The following is a 19,412-nucleotide window of genomic DNA, read 5'->3' as shown; positions in this document are numbered from 1 at the left end:
CTGGAGGCTCGCAGGAGACTCTGTTTGCTGGGCAGCTGTATACAATGTTGGTCTCTTACCACCTTGGTACAAAGTAATTGAAATTTATGTGTGTGAAATGTTAATTGGAAAGGGGTGCGTAAATTTAGTATGACTGGTGTTATTATTGGAAGCCGGGTTCAGGTAGCCGGCTCAAGGTTGACTCAGCCTTCCATCCTTCGAAGGTTTGTAAAATGAGTACCCGGCTTAAAGTGTAAAGTGTAGATGACTGGGGAAGGCAATGGCAAACCACCCCGTAAAAAAGTCTGCCATTAAAACGTTGTGATGCAACGTCACCCCAGAGTCTGAAACAACTGGTGCTTGCAAAGGGGACTGACTACCTTTACCTTTTTACTGCTCTTGTAGGGCTGTATGTTCAAGCTGATGACTGAAGTCTGATTTATGTGATGTCCATTGATTCCTTTTCTATGCAAGAGGGATGAGTTAGAAGCACCTGGCCCTTGGATTGGAGGAGCTGGGACTTTGCTTACCACCAAGTTGTTCTCAAGCAAGAACTAATTGCTACTTGAAGTTCTACAGATGATATATTTTGCAAGTAACTGGTTGCTGTTACATCTACATGTTTAACTGAGTTTGTTGCACTGTTCCGTGTTTTGGAGAGTTGTTGAGTACCCAGCTTGCTGGGGGGAAAGTGTAGATGACTGGGGAAGGCAATGGCAAACCACCCCGTAAAAAGTCTGCCATGAAAACATTGTGAAAGCAACGTCACCCCAGAGTTGGAAACGACTGGTGCTTGCACAGGGGACCTTTCTTTTCCTGCATTAAAGGAAAATCTTGTTTAATTAAAATTTGACTTGCAAGTTTTGTTCTAAAGTCAGCCCCACAGAACCTACAAGGAAAGAAGTTACACAGACATTTGTCTATCCGCATTTTTTTTTGTGATAAAAATTAATCCTTTGGTGCAGCGCTATTTTTATCTTCAGCCACGACAGCCGTTCCCAACATTTATCACAGTGACACTCTTTTTGTCATCATGAACCTCATATAGAGATGGAGCGAGAGAAAGACTTGCTTAAGGCTGGTGAGTTTGGAAGCTGAAGACCTAAGCGACACCCTACACTCCTCCGGGTTTGTTCCCCCAGTCCTGACAAAAGCTGTGATCTGGGAATTGGGCCCTCAGAACAGGGTTGCCAAGTCCAATTCAAGAAATATCTGGGGACTTTGGGGGTGGAGCCAGGAGACTTTGGGGGTGGAGACAGGAGACATTAGGGGTGGAGCCAAGATCAAGGCTGTGACAAGCATAATTGAACTCCAAAGGGAGTTCTGGCCCTCACATTTAAAGGGATGGCACACCTTTTCAATTCCTTCCTTCCATAGGAAATAATGGATAGGGGCACCTTCTTTAGGGCCTCATAGAATTGGACCCCCTGGTACAATCTTTTTGAAACTTGGGGGGTATTTTGGGGAGAGGCACTAGATGCTATACTGAAACTTTGGTGCCTCTACCCCAAACAACAGCCCCCCCAGAGCCCCAGGTACCCGTGGATCAATTCTCCATGATTTTCTATGGGAATAAATCTCCATAGGGAATAATAGAGTCCCCAGCAGACATTTCCCTCCCCTCCCCCCGCTTTCTGACGACCCTGAAGTGGGGGGAGGGCCTCCAAGCCGGGGGATCCCCTGCCCCCACCTGGGGATTGGCAACCCTACCTCAGAATTTGATTTCCAGGTGCATGAGGATCTGATTTAGTGCAGGACCTTAGCTTGGAGTGAGAAGGGGCTTAAGCCCCTGCCTTGAAATGGGCCGGGCAGCTGCTGTTTGCTCTTTTGGGAGAAACTTAATGTGTAGTTTATAAGATTGCCAGTTTCCAGAGGGCAACTGGTGAGCCCTGCTATTACAACTGATCTCCAAACAATCAAGATCAGTTCCCTTGGAGAAAATGGCTGCTTTAGAGGGTGGACTCTATGGTAGGGGTATCGAACTCATTTATGATGAGGGCCAGATCGGACATAAATTAAACCTTGTCGGACTGGGCCATGTGTGTCATAAAATGTAATGCCAGGTAGCAGAGATATAAACTTTATAAAGGACACAGGCAAACACAATTAAAGATTTTTTAAAAAACTTAAAACATGCTACAAGGATTAGCACTCTTGCAACATTTTGTTTATTACAGTCTTTGATAACTGACACCTCTTGCTCGGAATCATTGCATCAAAATCTGAAGGCAATGTCTGTACTGTAGCAATCCTGACTATGCTGTTCAGGTGTGTATCTGTAAGTTTGATTTACTGGCATTCATTACAGAAATCTCATGGTCAATGCTTTGAGCCTGAGATCCAGAGGAAAACAGGGAATGGCTGGACATTGTGAGCTTTTGTACATAAAAGTTGCTTCATGTGTTGGTCAACCAACGGAGAAAATAGAGGCTTTGCTCTGTAGCTTGACTGAGCAAGTCGGGCATGCAAGCTGTGATGCAGAAGGAAGCAAGAGAGGGAGGAAGCAGAAAACAGTGAGTTGCTCACAGGCCTGATAGGAGCCCTCTGGAGGCCTGATCTGGCCCATGAGCCACATGTTTGACACCCTTGCTCTATGGCATTATACCCTGCTGAGATCCCTCCTCTCTCCAAATCTTCCCCTCCACAGGATCTACCGCCACAATCTCCAAGTATTTCCCAACCTGGAGTTGGCACTACTATTATCAGTACACCCAGTGGGGTGACAACAGCTCTCCAGGGTCAATTCAGACCCAGGAAATGATGCTGGTGAAAGATTTGCATTTATTAAGGAACAACACCATACGCAGTCTGTTGAGATCTGCATAAGTGGTCCTGTTTGGAATTCCATCTCCTCGGAAGGCTCCAGTCTGTGGTTGCATGGATGTCTGTCCCAGTGTCATTCATTACTCGAAAAAACATATTGGAAGGAGCCAGTCTCTTAAAAAAAAAAATTAGACCTAAGAAAACCAGTTTTCCTTAGCCAGGCATATATATTTCTGATATTGCTGCAGCAGTTTATATTGGGTGGTATGTTTTTATATTGTAATTCATGTTTTAATTGGACTGGTATAGTCTTCTTCTTCATAATGTGCAAACTAAAGGGCGCATGATCAAATAGACTCTCCATGAGCGTCCTCTGCAACAGAAAGGTATGATATATATTTTAAAACTAAATAAAGACATGTACAAATTCCAGAACAGAGGACAGGCATTGAAAACATGTTTGGGGCGTAGTCCTTCTGAGTCCTGGCTCAAATTAAACCTTGAAGATATGTGGTATTTAATCGTAACCTTGGAGACGGGGGGTGGTATTTCATGGCTCAGTCCAGATCTGCCCATCTCCAGTCATCAGAGAATGACTTTAGGAACACAAGACATTCCAGGCAAACCTTTTTAGAGAGTCAGTCCCATGATCTCAGCTGAGAATAAGTAAATTTTGTACCCTCTGTCAGCTGATTTCTTACCTGTTAATTCCACAGAGGAATCTCTCACAAGTCACCGCTTTCTTCTTCCTCCTTCCAGCTTTCCCAATCTCAGCAGAGCCCTCTGAGCCCCCTGGGGTTCAAATGAGACACCCTGCAGAGTCGGCAATGGGCACCAGAAGCCACTGGGGTTTACAGGAAGCCAGCTCTAGCTGAGGGTTTTGCACAGTAACTCATAATCCTCATGATTTGGGGACGTCATGCAATAATAGAAAGCCAGTCTAGGGAATGCCACTGGTGAGATAAAGATTCTTGGATGGGATTCTCCTGTGGTTTATGCAAACTACTGCTGAGGAGGCATGGCAAGGGATGCAGCCGGGTTTGTCAACCTCTTCCAGGATTACAACTCATCTCCAGACTATAGAGATCAGTTCGCTTGGAAAAAAATGGCTGCTTTGGAGGGTGGGCTCTGTGGCACGATGCCCTGCTGAGGTCCCTCCCCTCCCCAAGCCCCTCCCTCCCCAGGCTCCACCCTTGAAGCTCCGGGAATTCCCCAGCTCAGACTGGCAACTTTAATGCAGTGAACTCTGCTGAAAAGGAGACGGGCGCTCAGATGGATCTTGCTCAATATGCCCTTCCGTTGCCATGCTAAGCCTCTCTTTGGATTACCCCAAAGATGTGATTGTGATTCAAAAGGAGCAGGACTGCGGCAGTTCAGCTTCTGCGCAGCGCCAGCATGGCAGCCGGCCAGGTAGCTGCAGATTAGGCGCTCTTGATTCTTTTGTCTTCATGTCTACATGGGACCGTCTTTCCCCATACAAGCCCCAGAGAGCACTGAGGTCAGCGGGGAAGAACAAGCTGACTATCCCCGGGCCAAAGGAGGCGAAATTGCAGAACACCTGCACATGGGCCTTCTCTATTGTAGCTCCATGCCTATGGAACCAGCTCCCGGAAGAGGTGCGGGCCCTGCGGAGTCTTGACCAATTCCGCAGGGCCTGCAAGACCATCCTTTTTAGGTAGGCCTTTGCGGACTGCTGATTAAGGACTGCTGAACTGATGGGTTCGCCTAAGCGACTTTAATTGACAGAATAGCGCCAAAAATGCCACTGTTATTGTTATTGTTAAATTATGTTAATTATATTAAATGTGAATTAGAACGGTTTTTAAGATAATGCTGATTTTAAAGTTTTCGTAGAACTATCGTATGGATATGTTGTTAGCCGCCTTGAGCCTGCCTAGGCGGGGAGGGCAGGATATAAATAAAATTTTATTATTATTATTATTATTAGTTGGCGCATGCTGCTTGTGTGCCTGCACATGCAGCCGCAAGCATCAGAAGGGATGTATAATATAGTGCAGGGGTGGCCAACGGTAGCTCTCCAGATGTTTTTTTGCCTACAACTCCCATCAGCCCCAGCCGGCATGGCCAATGGCTGGGGCTGATGGGAGTTGTAGGAAAAAAAAACATCTGGGGAGCTACCGTTGGCCACCCCTGATACAGTGGGTTCAATGCAGAGAGGAGACGCGGTTGCAGTGATCACAGCTCTCTTTATTAGTTACAGCAGGGTAACATGTAACTAGAAGACTGCTCTACTGGGCCAACGGGGCCGACTATATACAGTTCAAGGTTCCCGCGCTAGACCATTTAAACTAGCAGGGGGCCTGCGATTGGAGCGGGGCAGCAGGGATTTGGATCCTCCTGCCCATTGTTCCTGAGTCCCCAAGCTCAGTCCTAGCGGCTCCAATGAGCCAGGCAGGAACCCGGGTAATAGTATCATTAGCCCACATACACAACAGGATGCTAACCTTCAGGTGGGACCTGGGGATTCCCCTGATTTGCAGCTCATCTCCAGACAACAGAAATCAGCCCCCCCCCCCGAGAAAATGGACACTCTGGACGGTGGACTCTATGGCATTGACTGTATCCCACTGAGGTCCCCGTTTTCCCCGGGTTCCATTCCCAAATCTCCAGATTTCCCAACCTGGCTCTGGCAGCCCAGCCCAGTCCTTGCTGGTGGGCAGGGGGCACCTGGCAACCCTATTTGTCCATCAGTGGCATTTGTCCTCCTCTTTCCTTGCTCTTAACAGACAGGAAACCGTTCTTCTTTTTACATTGTTCTATAGTTCCCAAAAGAGCCCCGTGGCGCAGAGTGGTAAAGCTGCAGTACTGCAGTCGGAGCCCTCTGCTCACAACCTGAGTTTGATCCTGGCAGAAGCTGGTTCAGGTAGCCGGCTCGAGGTTGACTCAGCCTTCCATTCTTCCGAGGTCAGTCAAATGAGTCCCCAGCTTGCTGGGGGGAAAGCGTCGATGACTGGGGAAGGCAATGGCAAACCACCCCGTAAAAAGTCTGCCGTGAAAACGTTGTGAAAGCAACGTCACCCCAGAACCGAAAACGACTGGTGCTTGCACAGGGGACTACCTTGACCTTTTTATAGTTCCCAAAGGTCTGCACACCTCTGCAGTTAGGAAAACTTTGCTCAAGTTCAGGTTCCTACTCCAGACGCGGCACTCTCATCAAGGCGGCTCATTTTTAATTCTTCAAACGACATGTATACAGCAGCACGTTTCCTTTGTGCTGGGTGTGAGCACCAGCAAGAGAAACATCAAGCCATAATCGGAAGCACGGATGTGAAGGAGCAAGCTGAGGGGGTGTTCGGGGGGGAGCTTTTAAAACAAGAAATGGCAACAGTTACAGAAATTAGCCCTGGTTCACATCTTGCAGTAGCCCCCCCCCCACTCATTAAAGGGGGCTTCACAAAGCACAAGGAGATAATCAGGAGGACGTTGCTACAGTTGACCATGTAAAGCACCCTGGGTTGAGAATCCAAGAAGGGTTTGGCAGGAGTTGGACCACCTCCACTGCAGCATTTCTTGCAAGAATCGCAGCCCCAGGAAGGACCCTGAATTCTGGCCAGGCCGAAGGCCTGCTGCTGGACTGAGTTCTACCTTCAGCTCATCCCTGCCACAGGTGTTACGGGAAGTGTTCTCAGCCTCAGCCTCCTAGGGATGAACAATATATGGCTTGTAGCAGGAACTCCTTTGCATATTAGGCCACAACCCGTGATGCAGCCAATCCTCCAAGAGGCCCTGTAAACTCTTGGAAGATTGGCTACATCAAGGGGGTGCAGCCTAATATGCAAAGGAGTTCCTGCTACAAAAAAAAGAAATCCCTGGGCCTATGTAACAGGGCTGCTGTATGAACTTGAAAAGCATCATATAAATGCAGTTACGTGACTACTGCTATTTGTCTTTAAAACAGAGGATTTGGAGATCCATAGTGCAGCTTTTAGACTGGATGCGTGCAACAGGCTCTCTTCTGGCTACTGGCCTGTTAACAAAGCAGTGTTCTGTTGAGGTCCTTTCAGGAATGTGCTGTCTTTGAGCCTGCTGCACAACCCCTAATTCTTTTGTCTGCTTGTACTGATGGAACAAGATTGACTGTCCTTAGCCTTGGCAGTGATGTAACTCCTGGGATTCTTCAGTCAGAGCAAAGAATGATGCAACGCAGGCATTTATTTATTTGATGCATTTATGTCAAAGTTTTCCAACAAATACACATGAAAGAAATGAATGTGTGTGTATACACGTGTGCGTGTGTGTGCATATTCATTTCTTTAAATGAAATGAATCTATGAATTTGTAAAACTTTGTATTCAATTTCTTAATTGAAGAAATGCATCAAAATTACAAACACATATGTCTACAAAACATGTATAATTTTAAAACATTTATTCAATTAAGAAACTGAATATAAAGTTTTACAAATGCATCTTCAATTCAATAAATAAATATAAACATTATGAAGCTCAATTCACCATGCTGGTCAAAATAACATTCCATTTTACTGAACTCCATTCTGAGCCCCTATGAGGGAATGGGTGGAATATAAATAAATGAGTTCTAATAATAATAGTAATAACAACAACAACATCCAACTTTTTACCAGAAACTGTACAGGTTAATTTACTCAACTGTACACATTCTCCTAATTTTTCTAGCCATTCCTCTTAATTATATTCCAGTATCTGTAAAATAGAATCTTGTTGAAATTATGGCATTTAAAACAATTTTTTTAGTCTCTTTAGAAAGGAAAACTACATAATTCAACAACAACAAAAGCAATTTAGGGATAAAGAAAATAAAAATGTAATATCCCAGAAAACTGTTATTTTCTGTGAATCCATGATGTGCTGTTCAGGGAGAGTAGCAGTAAAACTGTACCAAGCTTCACATGACAAAATATCTTAGAATCATAGAGTTGGAAGGGATCTCCAGGGTCATCTAGCCCAACCCCCTGCACAATGCAGGAACTTCACAAATATTTTCCCCCAACAGTCCCCAGTGACTCAATGCCCAGAAGGTGGCAAAAAACGCCCCCCAAACACCCACCCTCCAGGATCCCTGGCCATACTGACCAGGAGACAGGGCTGGCTTCAGGGCATCTGTGTCAAATGCTGTAAAGTTGACGACCTCCAGGAAGAACTGGAGATCTCCTGGAATTACAACTGATGTCCAGACTCCAGATGTCAGTTCCCCCGGAGAAAATGGCTGCTTTGACAGGTAGGCTCAATGACTGACCACTCAGGGCCCTCACCTCTTCAGACTCCACCCTGCCCAGGCTCCACCCCAAAATGTACAGTTGGCAACTGTATGTTCTGCACGCATTCGGGAGTACCTTCCTCTCTCCTGTGGGCCAAGGTTTACCTTACCTTTTCCAAGGAAACCATACTGAAACTGTGTCGTTTTTTAATTTTTATTTTGCTTTGCTTTTGAATTCCATTCCAGAAGTTGCTTACACTACGCCAAGATGAGTCAGCGGGACTCACAGCTTGTTGAATGCCATTAATAGTCAGATGGGAGTGCTTGAAGGAAAACTCTCGTCTTCATGGTGGGAAGCAATGTGAATGATTCACTTGCTGGCTCTCCCTCCTTTGAGTCACTGCTAAATCAATAGCCTCGCGGACTTGGCAGCTGCAAGATCCATCTTCCAGATGACTTCAAACCATGGTGTTGACCATTACACTCTTCACTCCTTTTTGGATGTTCACTGGGAAGTGGGGGGGAACCTGCTGAGGAAGTTACAGCAACCAGCCTGCTGCTCAAACATCCTCCCAAGTTCAGCAGGGAACAAAATTAACCCCAAACCCCACGCAACAAGGTCTGGATCAAATAGAATTTCTTTCTCCCTTCCTTATGTTTCTATCCCATCCGTCTCCTGCTGACCAGTAAAAAAACAAAACAAAAAAAACCAAGCGCGCTTTCAAAGGTCGGGTCTCCTTTGATCCATTGTAGAATGTTATAATTATGGGTCCACCACTGAGTATGACCCTGCGTGTGACCTTGCTTGGCCCACACAACACCCTTGCAGTATGGTGTTCTCCAATAGTGTTCAGTGCCTTTTGGGCTTTATGCATTATAATCAGTACCCTGAATTGTGCCCTTTGTGTGCTGAGGGTCACAGAAGCTGCTGCGCTTTAACTAACTGAACCAAATTGTAACTGGTCTGGCTCTATTCCCGTTTTTCAATTATGGCTGCCTTTGTAGCCAGGAAAAAGCTTATCTGTTAGCATTCCTCAGAGAGTGTTAGATGTTGTTTCAGCCTCAAGAGAAGCTTTCCTTTGACAATGTGTGACTTTGTGAGTTAATATCATGCCCTTTCAATTCTACGGTTACAAGGGATCAACCAAATGAGAGACAGTGCGGTGTAGGGGCTAGAGTGCCTTTTGCCAGCAGCTGTTTTGCTTCTGCCTCATCCTCTCTATGGTTCGGTAATGACCTGGTACTTGCAAAGGGAACTACCTTTACCTTTTACATCCTCTCTCTCAGTTTGTCTGGTAGACAGTAGACAGACAGTTTGTCTGGTAGACAGTGATTTAGAAGGTACCTTCTAAATCGCTACCTACCAGATAATTTTACTTCACTGTCATTGGTTCTTAAATCTGTACCATTTTGCATTCTGGGCCACTGCCTACCAGCTATGTATGGCTCTGCTCACTGTGCCAGATTCCTCATCTGTTGAAGTGTGCTTAGAGAGCACACGAAAGCTTACATTCTGAATAATGTTGGTCTTAAAGGTGCAATTGACTCCTATTTTGTTCTGCTATTTCAGACCAACACGACTGCCTACTGGGATCTCTCCCAGTTTGCTCTTCCTTCTGCAATGACTCCCAGATGTCTCCATCCCACGTCTCTGGGTCCCACCTAGAAGAACTTACTAAAGTCTGTACATTCACAAGAGATCAGTGTGGAGATTGTGTTTGGGTTGGTCTCTATGGTGTGGGCAGGCAAACCAAACAGCGAAGGTCACACAGCCTCTCTTTTGGCTTGGGGTCTCTCCAGTGCCTTCCACAAGGATGCTTATTGCAGGTCTAACGATGCAATGCAATCCCAAGTCTTCTGGAGCACTATCAAGAGGACCCATGCAATCCCCCATATGGCCTTTTGGTCCTCATTTTCCAGCCCAAGCACCATCAGACGGTGCCTTTCTGCCACTGGGGTCAGACTATCTAACACCTATTGTCTGAACTCCCAGGTGATCTGGGGAGCGCGCAGTTCAATAGCTGAGCTACCCGGTCCCTTGCCAATATGGTGAGCCACTCAGGCATCTGTCCCTGCTCTGGCTCTTAACCACCTGTCTAGTTCCATCGTGGTGACTAGACAAATCCCATCATCATTGCCAATTGTTTCAGCGGAAGCAGGAATCCTTTAAGAAGTCTCTAAGATATCGGGGGCTCGTGCAGCATGCAAAATGAGATTTCACTCACACTGCCTCTGCTCTTCTGGGTGCTCTGCCATCCTTTGGGGACTGAGGCTGGCTTTCACAAAAATCGGCAAGCAACCTGGGGACTGGACAAGTTCCTTGACTCATCCCTGCCAGCCCAAGAGGCAAGACTTTAGGGCAGGGGTCCTCAACCTGCGGCCCGCTGAGGACGTTTATGCGGCCCGCCGGGTTATGGCAAAATCAGACCGGAAGTGACGTTCGACCTAAACTCGTGTTAGCAACGCACACTTCCGGCACTGGGCTGAGGCGGCGGAGACAGAGTGTGAGGCGATACCGAGGTGAGGTGAGTTCCCAGGCCGGGGTGTGTGGTGTGGGGAAGGGAGAGAGATGCAGAAGACGGAGAACTGACGGCCCGCGGCCTTGTACAGTAACGGCAGTCCGGCCCTCCAACAGTCTGAGGGACAGTGAACTGGCCCCCTATTTAAAAAGGTTGAGGACCCCTGCTTTAGGGGCATCAGCACACGCAGGAGGGCCTCTCACGGGAAGGTGGAACGTGATGAAAGCCAGGGAGAGCGTAATCCATGGGATTTACTATTAAGTTCATCAAATTGGGCTGCAGGGCTGCTGTTCTCTGCCCATTGACTTGGAAGCAAGTCAACATGAAGTCATTGAGGGTCGCTTCCAAGTAAGTGTCTCAAGGCTTAGGGCTGTAACCATTTTAAAATGTGTTTGCTTTTAAAATGTAAAAAAGAACACCGGCTGGCAATAAAAACTTCCAAGGCGTGTGCAAGCAATTCAATTTTTCCCTGCAGTTCCCCCCCCCCCCCAATTCACTATTATTAATCAAAAAGTAATGTTGCTGTTTAGGACACAGGCAATGAAGTATTTGATGTTTTCTTAGCATTGCATATTGCTTTTGCTGTACTTAATTTTTCTCACGCAACTCGAGTGCCGCTCTGCAGGTTCAGTACTTTACTCTGGCTTAATCAGCCTGGGACATGGATGCTCTGAGGGGCACAGGCAGTGAGAGGCATGGGAGGTGCCTCTGGAGCGCCAACTGCTTTGCACTGCACCTGATGCGCAGGCCAGCTAATCAGGGCCATAACCACTGCAGATAAGAGAATATTACATTGCTGCAGATAAGAGAATATGAACATATGAAGCTGCCTTATACTGAATCAGACCCTTGGTCCATCAAAGTCAGTATTGTCTTCTCAGACTGGCAGTGGCTCTCCAGGGTCTCAAGATGAGGCTTTTCATGCCTTCTTGCCTGGACCCTTTTTGGAGATGCCAGGGCTTGAACCTGGGACCTTCTGCTTACCAAGCAGATGCTCTACCACTGAGCCACCGTCCCTCCCCTAACATATGAACATATGAAGCTGCCTTATACTGAATCAGACCCTCAGTCCATCAAAGTCAGTATTGTCTTCTCAGACTGGCAGTGGCTCTCCAGGGTCTCAAGATGAGGCTTTTCATGCCTTCTTGCCTGGACCCTTTTTGGAGATGCTGGGGATTGAACCTGGGACCTTCTGCTTACCAAGCAGATGCTCTACCACTGAGCCACCATCCCTTCCTAATATTACATTGGCACAGTCTCATGTAGGGTTGCCAATCTCCAGGTGGGGGCAGGGGATCCCCTGGTTTGGAGGCCCTCCCCCCACTTCAGGGTCATCTGAAAGCAGGGTGGGGGGAGGGAACTGTCTGCTGGGCACTCCATTATTCCCTATGAAGATCGATTCCCATTGGGTATAATGGAGAATTGATCCATGGGTATCTGGGGAGGCTGTTTTTTGAGGTAGAGGTCCCACATTTTCAGCTTAGCATCCAGTGCCTCTTCCCAAAATACCCACCAAGTTTCAAAAAGATTGGACCTGGGGTTCCAATTCTATGCGCTCCCAAAGAAGGTGCCCCTATCCTTCATTATTTCCAATGGAGGGAAGACATTGAAAAGGTATGCAGTCCCTTTAAATGTGGTGGCCAGAACTCACCTTGGAGTTCAATTATGCTTGTCACACCCTTGGTCCTGGCTCCACCCCCCAAAGTCCCTAGATATTTCTTGAATTGCACTTGGCAATTCTAGTCTGATGCTTTCGGGCCAAGCAGGAACAGATACCTGAGTGGCCCACCATATTTGCTCTATTTTATTCTGTGGGTCCCAGACAGAGGGCTCCATGGAGCCATAAACAAATGTCTGTTTTAAAGTTTTATTAAGTTTTCATATAAGCATAAATAAGGGCCAAAGGGGATAAAAGGATATAGAAAAGAAACAGTACATCTCTCTCTCGGCTTGACTTCGCGAACGAAGATTTAAGAAAGGTGCAGTAGTCCACGTCTGCTGCAGGCTCGCTGGTGGCCGACAAGACCAATGCGGGACAGGCAGGTCCGGCCACAGTGGCTGCAGGGAAAAGTCTGATTTGGGGTAGGTGCTGTAGCAGTGCGATTCTTCCTCAATCTCCTTTTGTCCTCAAGACCAGCTATAGACAGACAGAAAAGTAGTCCATTCTGCACGACCATATGTTATTCACCATACAAAAGACCATAACATCTTTCCATATTTTCAGCATAGAACCTCAATGCTCAGTGTTATATACGTATCATTAACTCTCGCTCCAACTTTCTTAATTTGGATCATAGACTCAATATATATACAATACCACATAATAATAGTAAGTAAAAAAATAATTATGTTTCACATCAGACAAACTTAATCAGAAACTTAGCTAAGAGCGTCAAACCAAACGCATAATGGCTTCCAATTTTTTCTTGCTTCTTCTTTAGATTTGCCACAGCCATAAACAAATGTCAACAGACAATAATCACAGCCTATTTGGAACAAACATAATGCCATCCATATACTTTGAAAGTGTGGGCTGGGGCTGTGTTTATGCGAGGATAACTTTGTCAATATGTTTATGAATCCACCTGCCCATTCATCCCTATATTAGTCATCCCTACATTAGCGCTTTTTTTTTTAAAAAAGTACTTCCCGTTGATCAAAGCGTCCACACTAAGACTGTGGTCCGATGATCTGATGTCGTTGCTGTTCCCTTCCAGACTTAAAGTGCATGATCAGACAGCAACATCAGCCTCCCATTCCCCACCACACCGTTTTGACCTGCCTTCGATCTGAGTTATTAGGCACCAGGGAAAGTCCAGTCTTTTACAGATATCAGTGCTTTCACCCCCCCCCCCCATTTCTGGATGTTTGTGAACTCAAGCCAGTTGGGAAGAGTGAACCTTCCTGTCTGTTTCCGACCGCCCTCTTTGTTTTTTGATCAGGTCGCAATGTGTGCATAAGCACATCTATAGAAATTCACTCTTTTGCTGCAATAACCAATAAATGCTCAATTTATATTCCAGTTTCACAAGGTGAATCTGCCATATGACCTCTTCCTATTTTGAATCCAGCTTGAAGTCATTCCATACCCAGTAACGGTTTTTGTTGTAAGATTTTAAGCATCACTTTACTTGTTTTAATACAGGTGTTTAACAGAAATTTAACCTTTGGTCCCCACATTTGTTAAACATTTTTATGATGCTGTCTGCTAATTTGCTGCTAACCTTCTGCCTATAGGTATGGACTGGAACTTCCATCTCAATGTATCTGAAGAAGAGTGAACGCACATGAAAGCTTATACCTTGAACAAAACTTTGTTGGGCTTAAAGGTGCCGCTGCTCTGCCGTCTTTGATGTCTCCCTTTTGTGAAACTGGAATATAAATTGAGCATTTATTTATTTAACTAATATCCCGCCCTCCCCACCGAAGCAGGCCCAGTTTGTGGATCACTATCGTTTCCCACTTTTGTTGGCATATCCTTGTTAAGATTTTTTTTTTTAAATAGTAAGTTTATTGAGGAAAAAAAATACACATTACAAGAAATACCGCTATTTAGAGCAGTATAAAATCAGCACGCAAGAAAAGCTTGAGATTTAAGGTATGGACTCTGTTTCTGTGGTTTGGAAGAGTTCTATTGATATCCCAGACAGGAATCTGTCATCCTTTCCCCTCTTCTGTATAGTTTTTCTGTGTATTACTCCCATCTTTTATTTTGTCCTGCTCAGTTAATGTATTTCCATGTTGATCCATGTGCTTTAACTTTCCTTTTGATTTCTTGGTCAATAAAAACGTGAGGATAAATAGCTATGACTGCGTGTTTAGGCAGCCTTACACATGCTACATAAGAGAACATAAGAGAAGCCATGTTGGATCAGGCCAATGGCCCATCCAGTCCAACACTCTGTGTCACATAAGAACATAAGAGAAGACATGATGGATCAGGCCAATGGCCCATCCAGTCCAACACTCTGTGTCACATAAGAACATAAGAGAAGCCATGATGGATCAGGCCAATGGCCCATCCAGTCCAACACTCTGTGTCACATAAGAACATAAGAGAAGACATGATGGATCAGGCCAATGGCCCATCCAGTCCAACACTCTGTGTCACACAGTAGCAAAATTTTTTTGTGGCTAATAGCCACTGATAGACCTCTGCTCCATATTTTTATCTAAACCCCTCTTGAAGGTGGCTATGCTTGTGGCTGCCACCACCTCCCATGGCAGTGAATTCCACATGTTAATCACCCTTTGGGTGAAGAAGTACTTCCTTTTATCCGTTTTAACCTGGCTGCTCAGCAATTTCATCGAATGCCCACGAGCTTATTCAGCTCACCCAGGCCCAAGTAAACCTGACAGTACTGTGGCAGTTCAAGATAGCCCTAGCAACAAGCACCATTGCCTTCTCCTTCCCTGAGCACGCGCAGTCGTACTGTCAGGCCGCAAGCGGGAGGGAAGGGGGCGGGGCCAAGCGCGACAACGATCGGTTGCGGCGGTTACGTGATGCGCACGCGTAGTGGCTCTTCGAGCAGGCAAGATGGCGGCGCCCGTGGACCTTGAGTTGAAAAAGGTAGCGGTCTGGGTTGGGCGAAACGGAAAGGAGGGGCGGGGTGTCGCTGCCGGGGCAGGCCGGCGCTGTTGCATGTGAGGAGGTGGCCGATTGGATTGGGTCTCCTCGGGGGAAAAGGCTGCTCGGGCTTCTGGGGGAGCAACTTTGGAGGTTGCGCAGGAAGGACTTGCTCGTGAGGAAGCGGCAGGTCCTTTTCAGAAAGACGAGGCGCGCTGACTTCAGTTCCCCGGGGCTTGGAAAGGGCTGCTTCTATTCGCCTCGACCCTTGAGCAAGCGGACTGTTCTCTTGAGCAAGCGGACAGTGGAATTCACTGCCACAGGAGGTGGTGGCGGCCTCAAGCATAGCCACCTTCAAGAGGGGTTTAGATAAAAATATGGAGCAGAGGTCCATCAGTGGCTATTAGCCACAGTGTGAGTGTATATATAAATTTTTTTTGCCACTGTGTGACACAGAGTGTTGGACTGGATGGGCCATTGGCCTGATCTAACATGGCTTCTCCTATGTTCTTATGTTCTTTTTTGGAAGCGGCTCCAGACCGAGTGGGCGTGAATTAGCTCGTTAGCACCCCCTCGTCCTTACCTGCCCACACACCCCGGGGAAGTGACTGCCGATCCTAAAAACAGCCGTATGTGGTAAACACACACACACACACGACACAGGTTACACTGCAGAAAATGTCCCTCTTCATTCGTATCCCAGCATTTCTTTCTCTTGTACTATATTCCACAAGCAATGCCTTCGAGCAGTCCCTGAAGAAACATCTTTGCATGACAAGGAATCGGTAACTCTTTAGCCAGATTCTTCTATGAGTCATAAACAATAGGAAGTATCGATGCAGACCAGAATACCTGCGGCGTTTTTAGCACACATGAGAAATGCTTTAATTTCTCTAGAAACAGCTGCAAGGGTTATGAAGAAGTATTTAAAAAAAAATCTGCAAGTAAGCATGCACAGGTTTGCATGCTTAAGATTTTTTAGTTTTGAAAAGTCATATGTTATTCATTGTAATATCATTACATGAATTATAGTTGCGCAGAACGATATTCAGGTTGAAAATTCAGCTGATGTACATTCATTCCTAGCTACAAAAGATACTGTTTTATGCATTACGCTACCACTAAATTTAAATATCTATTTAAAAGTTGCCAACTTTCTTATTTGACATTCCTAAAATGCTGCAGTATAGCTAACTTTTAATTTGAAGAATATTGTAAACTTTCAAGAGTCATGATTGCTCTTTTTTTAATATTTGAAGGGCTGTCATTTAGAGGAGCTTAGGGAACTGTTCCTGTTGGCTGCAGAGGGTGGGACTCACAATAATGGGTTTAAATTAAGGGTGGGAAGGTATCTTGCAGTAAGAGTTGTTCAACAGTGGAATCAGATACCTAGAGAGGTGGTGAGCTCCGCCTCACTGGCAGTCTTTGAACACCAACTGGACAAACACTTGTCAGGGATGCTGTTGGCCAGAGGTGTCAAACAGGCCACATCTGGCCTGAGCAGGGCTCAGATCTGTCCTCCAAGCAACCTTCTTTTCCTGCTTCCTTTTCCAGGGCTGCTTGCACCATAGCTTGATTTTCCCCCAGCTCCCTCATGGCTCTTTGGTTCCTGCCTCTTGCCTTCCTTCTCTCTCTCTCTCTCTCAGACATACACATACACAAAGCTCTATGGCTGCTTCCTATGGGAGAATGTCTGTCTCTGTCTCTCACTCACACACACACAGTTTCTGCTTCCTTCTCCCTGGTTGCTTCTCTTTTGGGGAGGAAAGAGAGAGAGAAAGCAAAGTTGGAGTGAGTCCCATGGCAGGTTTAAGACCAACAACATTTTATTCCAGGTGTAAGCTTTTGTGTGCAAACTTCTCCTCCTCCTGCTGATTCTCCTTATTCTTCTGCTGATTCTTCTGACAAGCACAGTGTGTACAGGGGAAATTATTTTAGCTTGTTCTGGAAAGTTTTTTTTTAAATTGGATTTCTCTGTTCCCTATCTGGATTTATTTTCTTTCAAAAAAGACCCTGATTAGGAATTAGAACACTTGGATTGGTCCTTATATCTTGGAGAGTGGAGTGATTTCAGATGCCAAATGACAATACCACACATTGGTAAAGAGACGGGAAAACTAGCTCTCAATTCAATCCAGGAGGATGCATTGTTTTGAGCTTCTTTGAAATTTCTTTGTACGAGCATTGTTACTCTTAGGTCATTGTTACTGAATGTTCTGGTTATTCTTTGCTTCCTGCTGGACTGAATGCTCCTGGATGGAACTGAGACCTAAGTTTCCTGTCTCGTTACCAACACTGGTACCTCTCTGCTTATACTTAATCCAATCAAGCCTGAGCTATTGTCATTCTCCTGCTATTGCCAATCGGCATCTGAAACCACTTTTATAAAGTGTGTATCTCCGTACCTTGTGTTACATTTTATGACTCACATGGCCGGTCCAACAAAATGACACTTCTGTCCAGTCTGTCCCTCATAACAAATGAGTTTGACACCTCTGTGCTAGACTGATCCTGCTTTGAGCAGGGGATTGGACAAGATCAGGGGTGTTGAACTCATTTGTTATGAGGCCCGGATCCAACATAAATGAGACCTTGCTGGGCCAAGCCATGTCGGGCTGGGCAGTATGTGTATCTATTTACCATAAGATTAGGTAGCAGAGATATAAACTTTATAAAGGACACAGATGAACACAAGTAAAGATTTTTTTTAAAAAAACTTAAAATAAAACATGCTTAAAACATCAGCACTCATTGATCTTAAAGGTGCTTTTTTTGTATCTCTCCCATGGGATCCTGGGAACTGGGGAAAGGAAGCTCTGGCTCTTTCCTTCCTTCCCCTGGGGACCAGAAGGGGGAAGGAGGCTCAGCCAATAGAAGGAAGAGAGGCTTGGCTCAGTAGCTCTGCTGTGCAATTGAGAGAGCCTGTCAAAGCAAGCTCTTCCTCCCCCCTCCCTTCCTCCCCAAGGGAGGAGCCTCAGCCAATGGAGAAAATAGAGGTTTTGCTCTATAGCTCCTGTGCGATTCAGCAAGCCTTGCAAAGCAAGTTGTTATGCAGAAGGAAGCGGGAGAGAGGGAGAAAGAAGCAGACGACATGACAGCCAGTTGCTTAGGGGCCTGATAGGAAGCCTCTGAGGGCCTGATTTGGTCCCCAGGCTAAATGTTTGACATCCCTGGACTAGATGGTTTGTATGGCCCCTTCCGACTGTGATTCTTTGATTTATTGCTCAGTTATCTTGACTCTAATTAGCCATTCCTGGCAACTTATCCCTTCACCTATATGTAATATTTGAGGAAATCTGCTTCAATGTATCTAAGAAGTGTGCATCTACACAAGCGAAGTCTCTAATTTCTTGCTTATTCCCAGAGTTGAACTTTGGAGGTCTTGGAGGTGCCATTGGACTCAAACTCAGTTCTTACATCTGTTTGTTAACTCTTGTATTTGTTTGCTTATTTATTACTATTCACAGGTCTTACCAACTATTTTAATTGAATCTCCGCTATAATCATCCAATTACTTATGCATCCTTACTCTAACAAGCCCTTCCTTGCAACTAGGAAAGGAAAGATCCCCTGTGCAAGCACCAGTCATTTCCAACTCTGGGGTGACGTTGCTTTCACAACATTTTCTCGGCAGACTTTTTATGGGGTGGTTTGCCATTGCCTTCCCCCAGTCATCTACGCTTTCTCCCCAGCAAGCTGGGTACTCATTTTACTGACCTTGGAAGGATGGAAGGCTGAGTCAACCTCGAGCCGGCTACCTGAAACCCAGCTACCGCCGGGAGTCAAACTCAGGTTGTGAGCAGAGCTTAGGACTGCAGTACTGCAGCTTTTACACTCTGCGCCATGGAGCTCTCTTCTTGCAACTAACCCCCCCCCCCCCATATATGTAATAGTTGCGGACATCTTGTTTCACTGTATTTGAAGTAGTGTGCATGCACACAAAAGCTTAAACCTTAAATAAAACTTTGTTGGCCTTAAAAGTGCCGCTGGATTCAAAATTTGTTCTGCTACTTTAGACCAACATGGCTACCCCCACCTGAATCTATGCTACAGTGTAGATAGATCCCAGTAGGCAGCCGTGTTGGTCTGAAGCAATAGAACAAAGCAGTAGACAAGTGCACCTTTAAGACCAACTAAGTTTTATTCAGAATGTAAGCTTTTGTATGCTCTTAAGCAGACTTCGTCAGACAAAATGGGAATGGCAAGCAGCATTTCTTAATATAAGTGGGCAATGTTGGTATGTAGAATCATTGGAATGTTTTTAGCAGATTAAAAGAATCGCAAATAGGGATCTGTGTTTGTTAGTGTTAGAACAAAGCAGGGCTGAAACAACACTGGAGGGTGATAAAAAGCAGACTGCTGTTGTAGGTGTGAAGTGCCATAAA

At 45.8% G+C, this 19,412-nt stretch overlaps 1 protein-coding gene across 1 annotated transcript in view; it reads left to right on the top strand.

Annotated features, from left to right (window-relative positions):
• The first annotated feature begins 14,883 nt into the window (after positions 1–14,883).
• The window catches only part of PFDN1 (prefoldin subunit 1), a 67,103-nt gene continuing 62,574 nt past the window's right edge, over positions 14,884–19,412 (top strand). Inside the window, exon 1 of the mRNA XM_060254095.1 lies at positions 14,884–15,030. Within this exon, the coding sequence (XP_060110078.1) occupies positions 14,998–15,030 (33 nt within the window). The 5' untranslated portion in view covers positions 14,884–14,997. The remainder of the gene's footprint in view (positions 15,031–19,412) is intronic.

Source organism: Heteronotia binoei, chromosome 14 (genome assembly GCF_032191835.1).
Source record: "Heteronotia binoei isolate CCM8104 ecotype False Entrance Well chromosome 14, APGP_CSIRO_Hbin_v1, whole genome shotgun sequence".
Taxonomy (NCBI): Eukaryota; Metazoa; Chordata; class Lepidosauria; order Squamata; family Gekkonidae; genus Heteronotia; species Heteronotia binoei.
The sequence above is the reverse complement of the archived record's forward strand: the minus strand, read 5'-3'. Positions and strand labels throughout refer to the sequence as shown.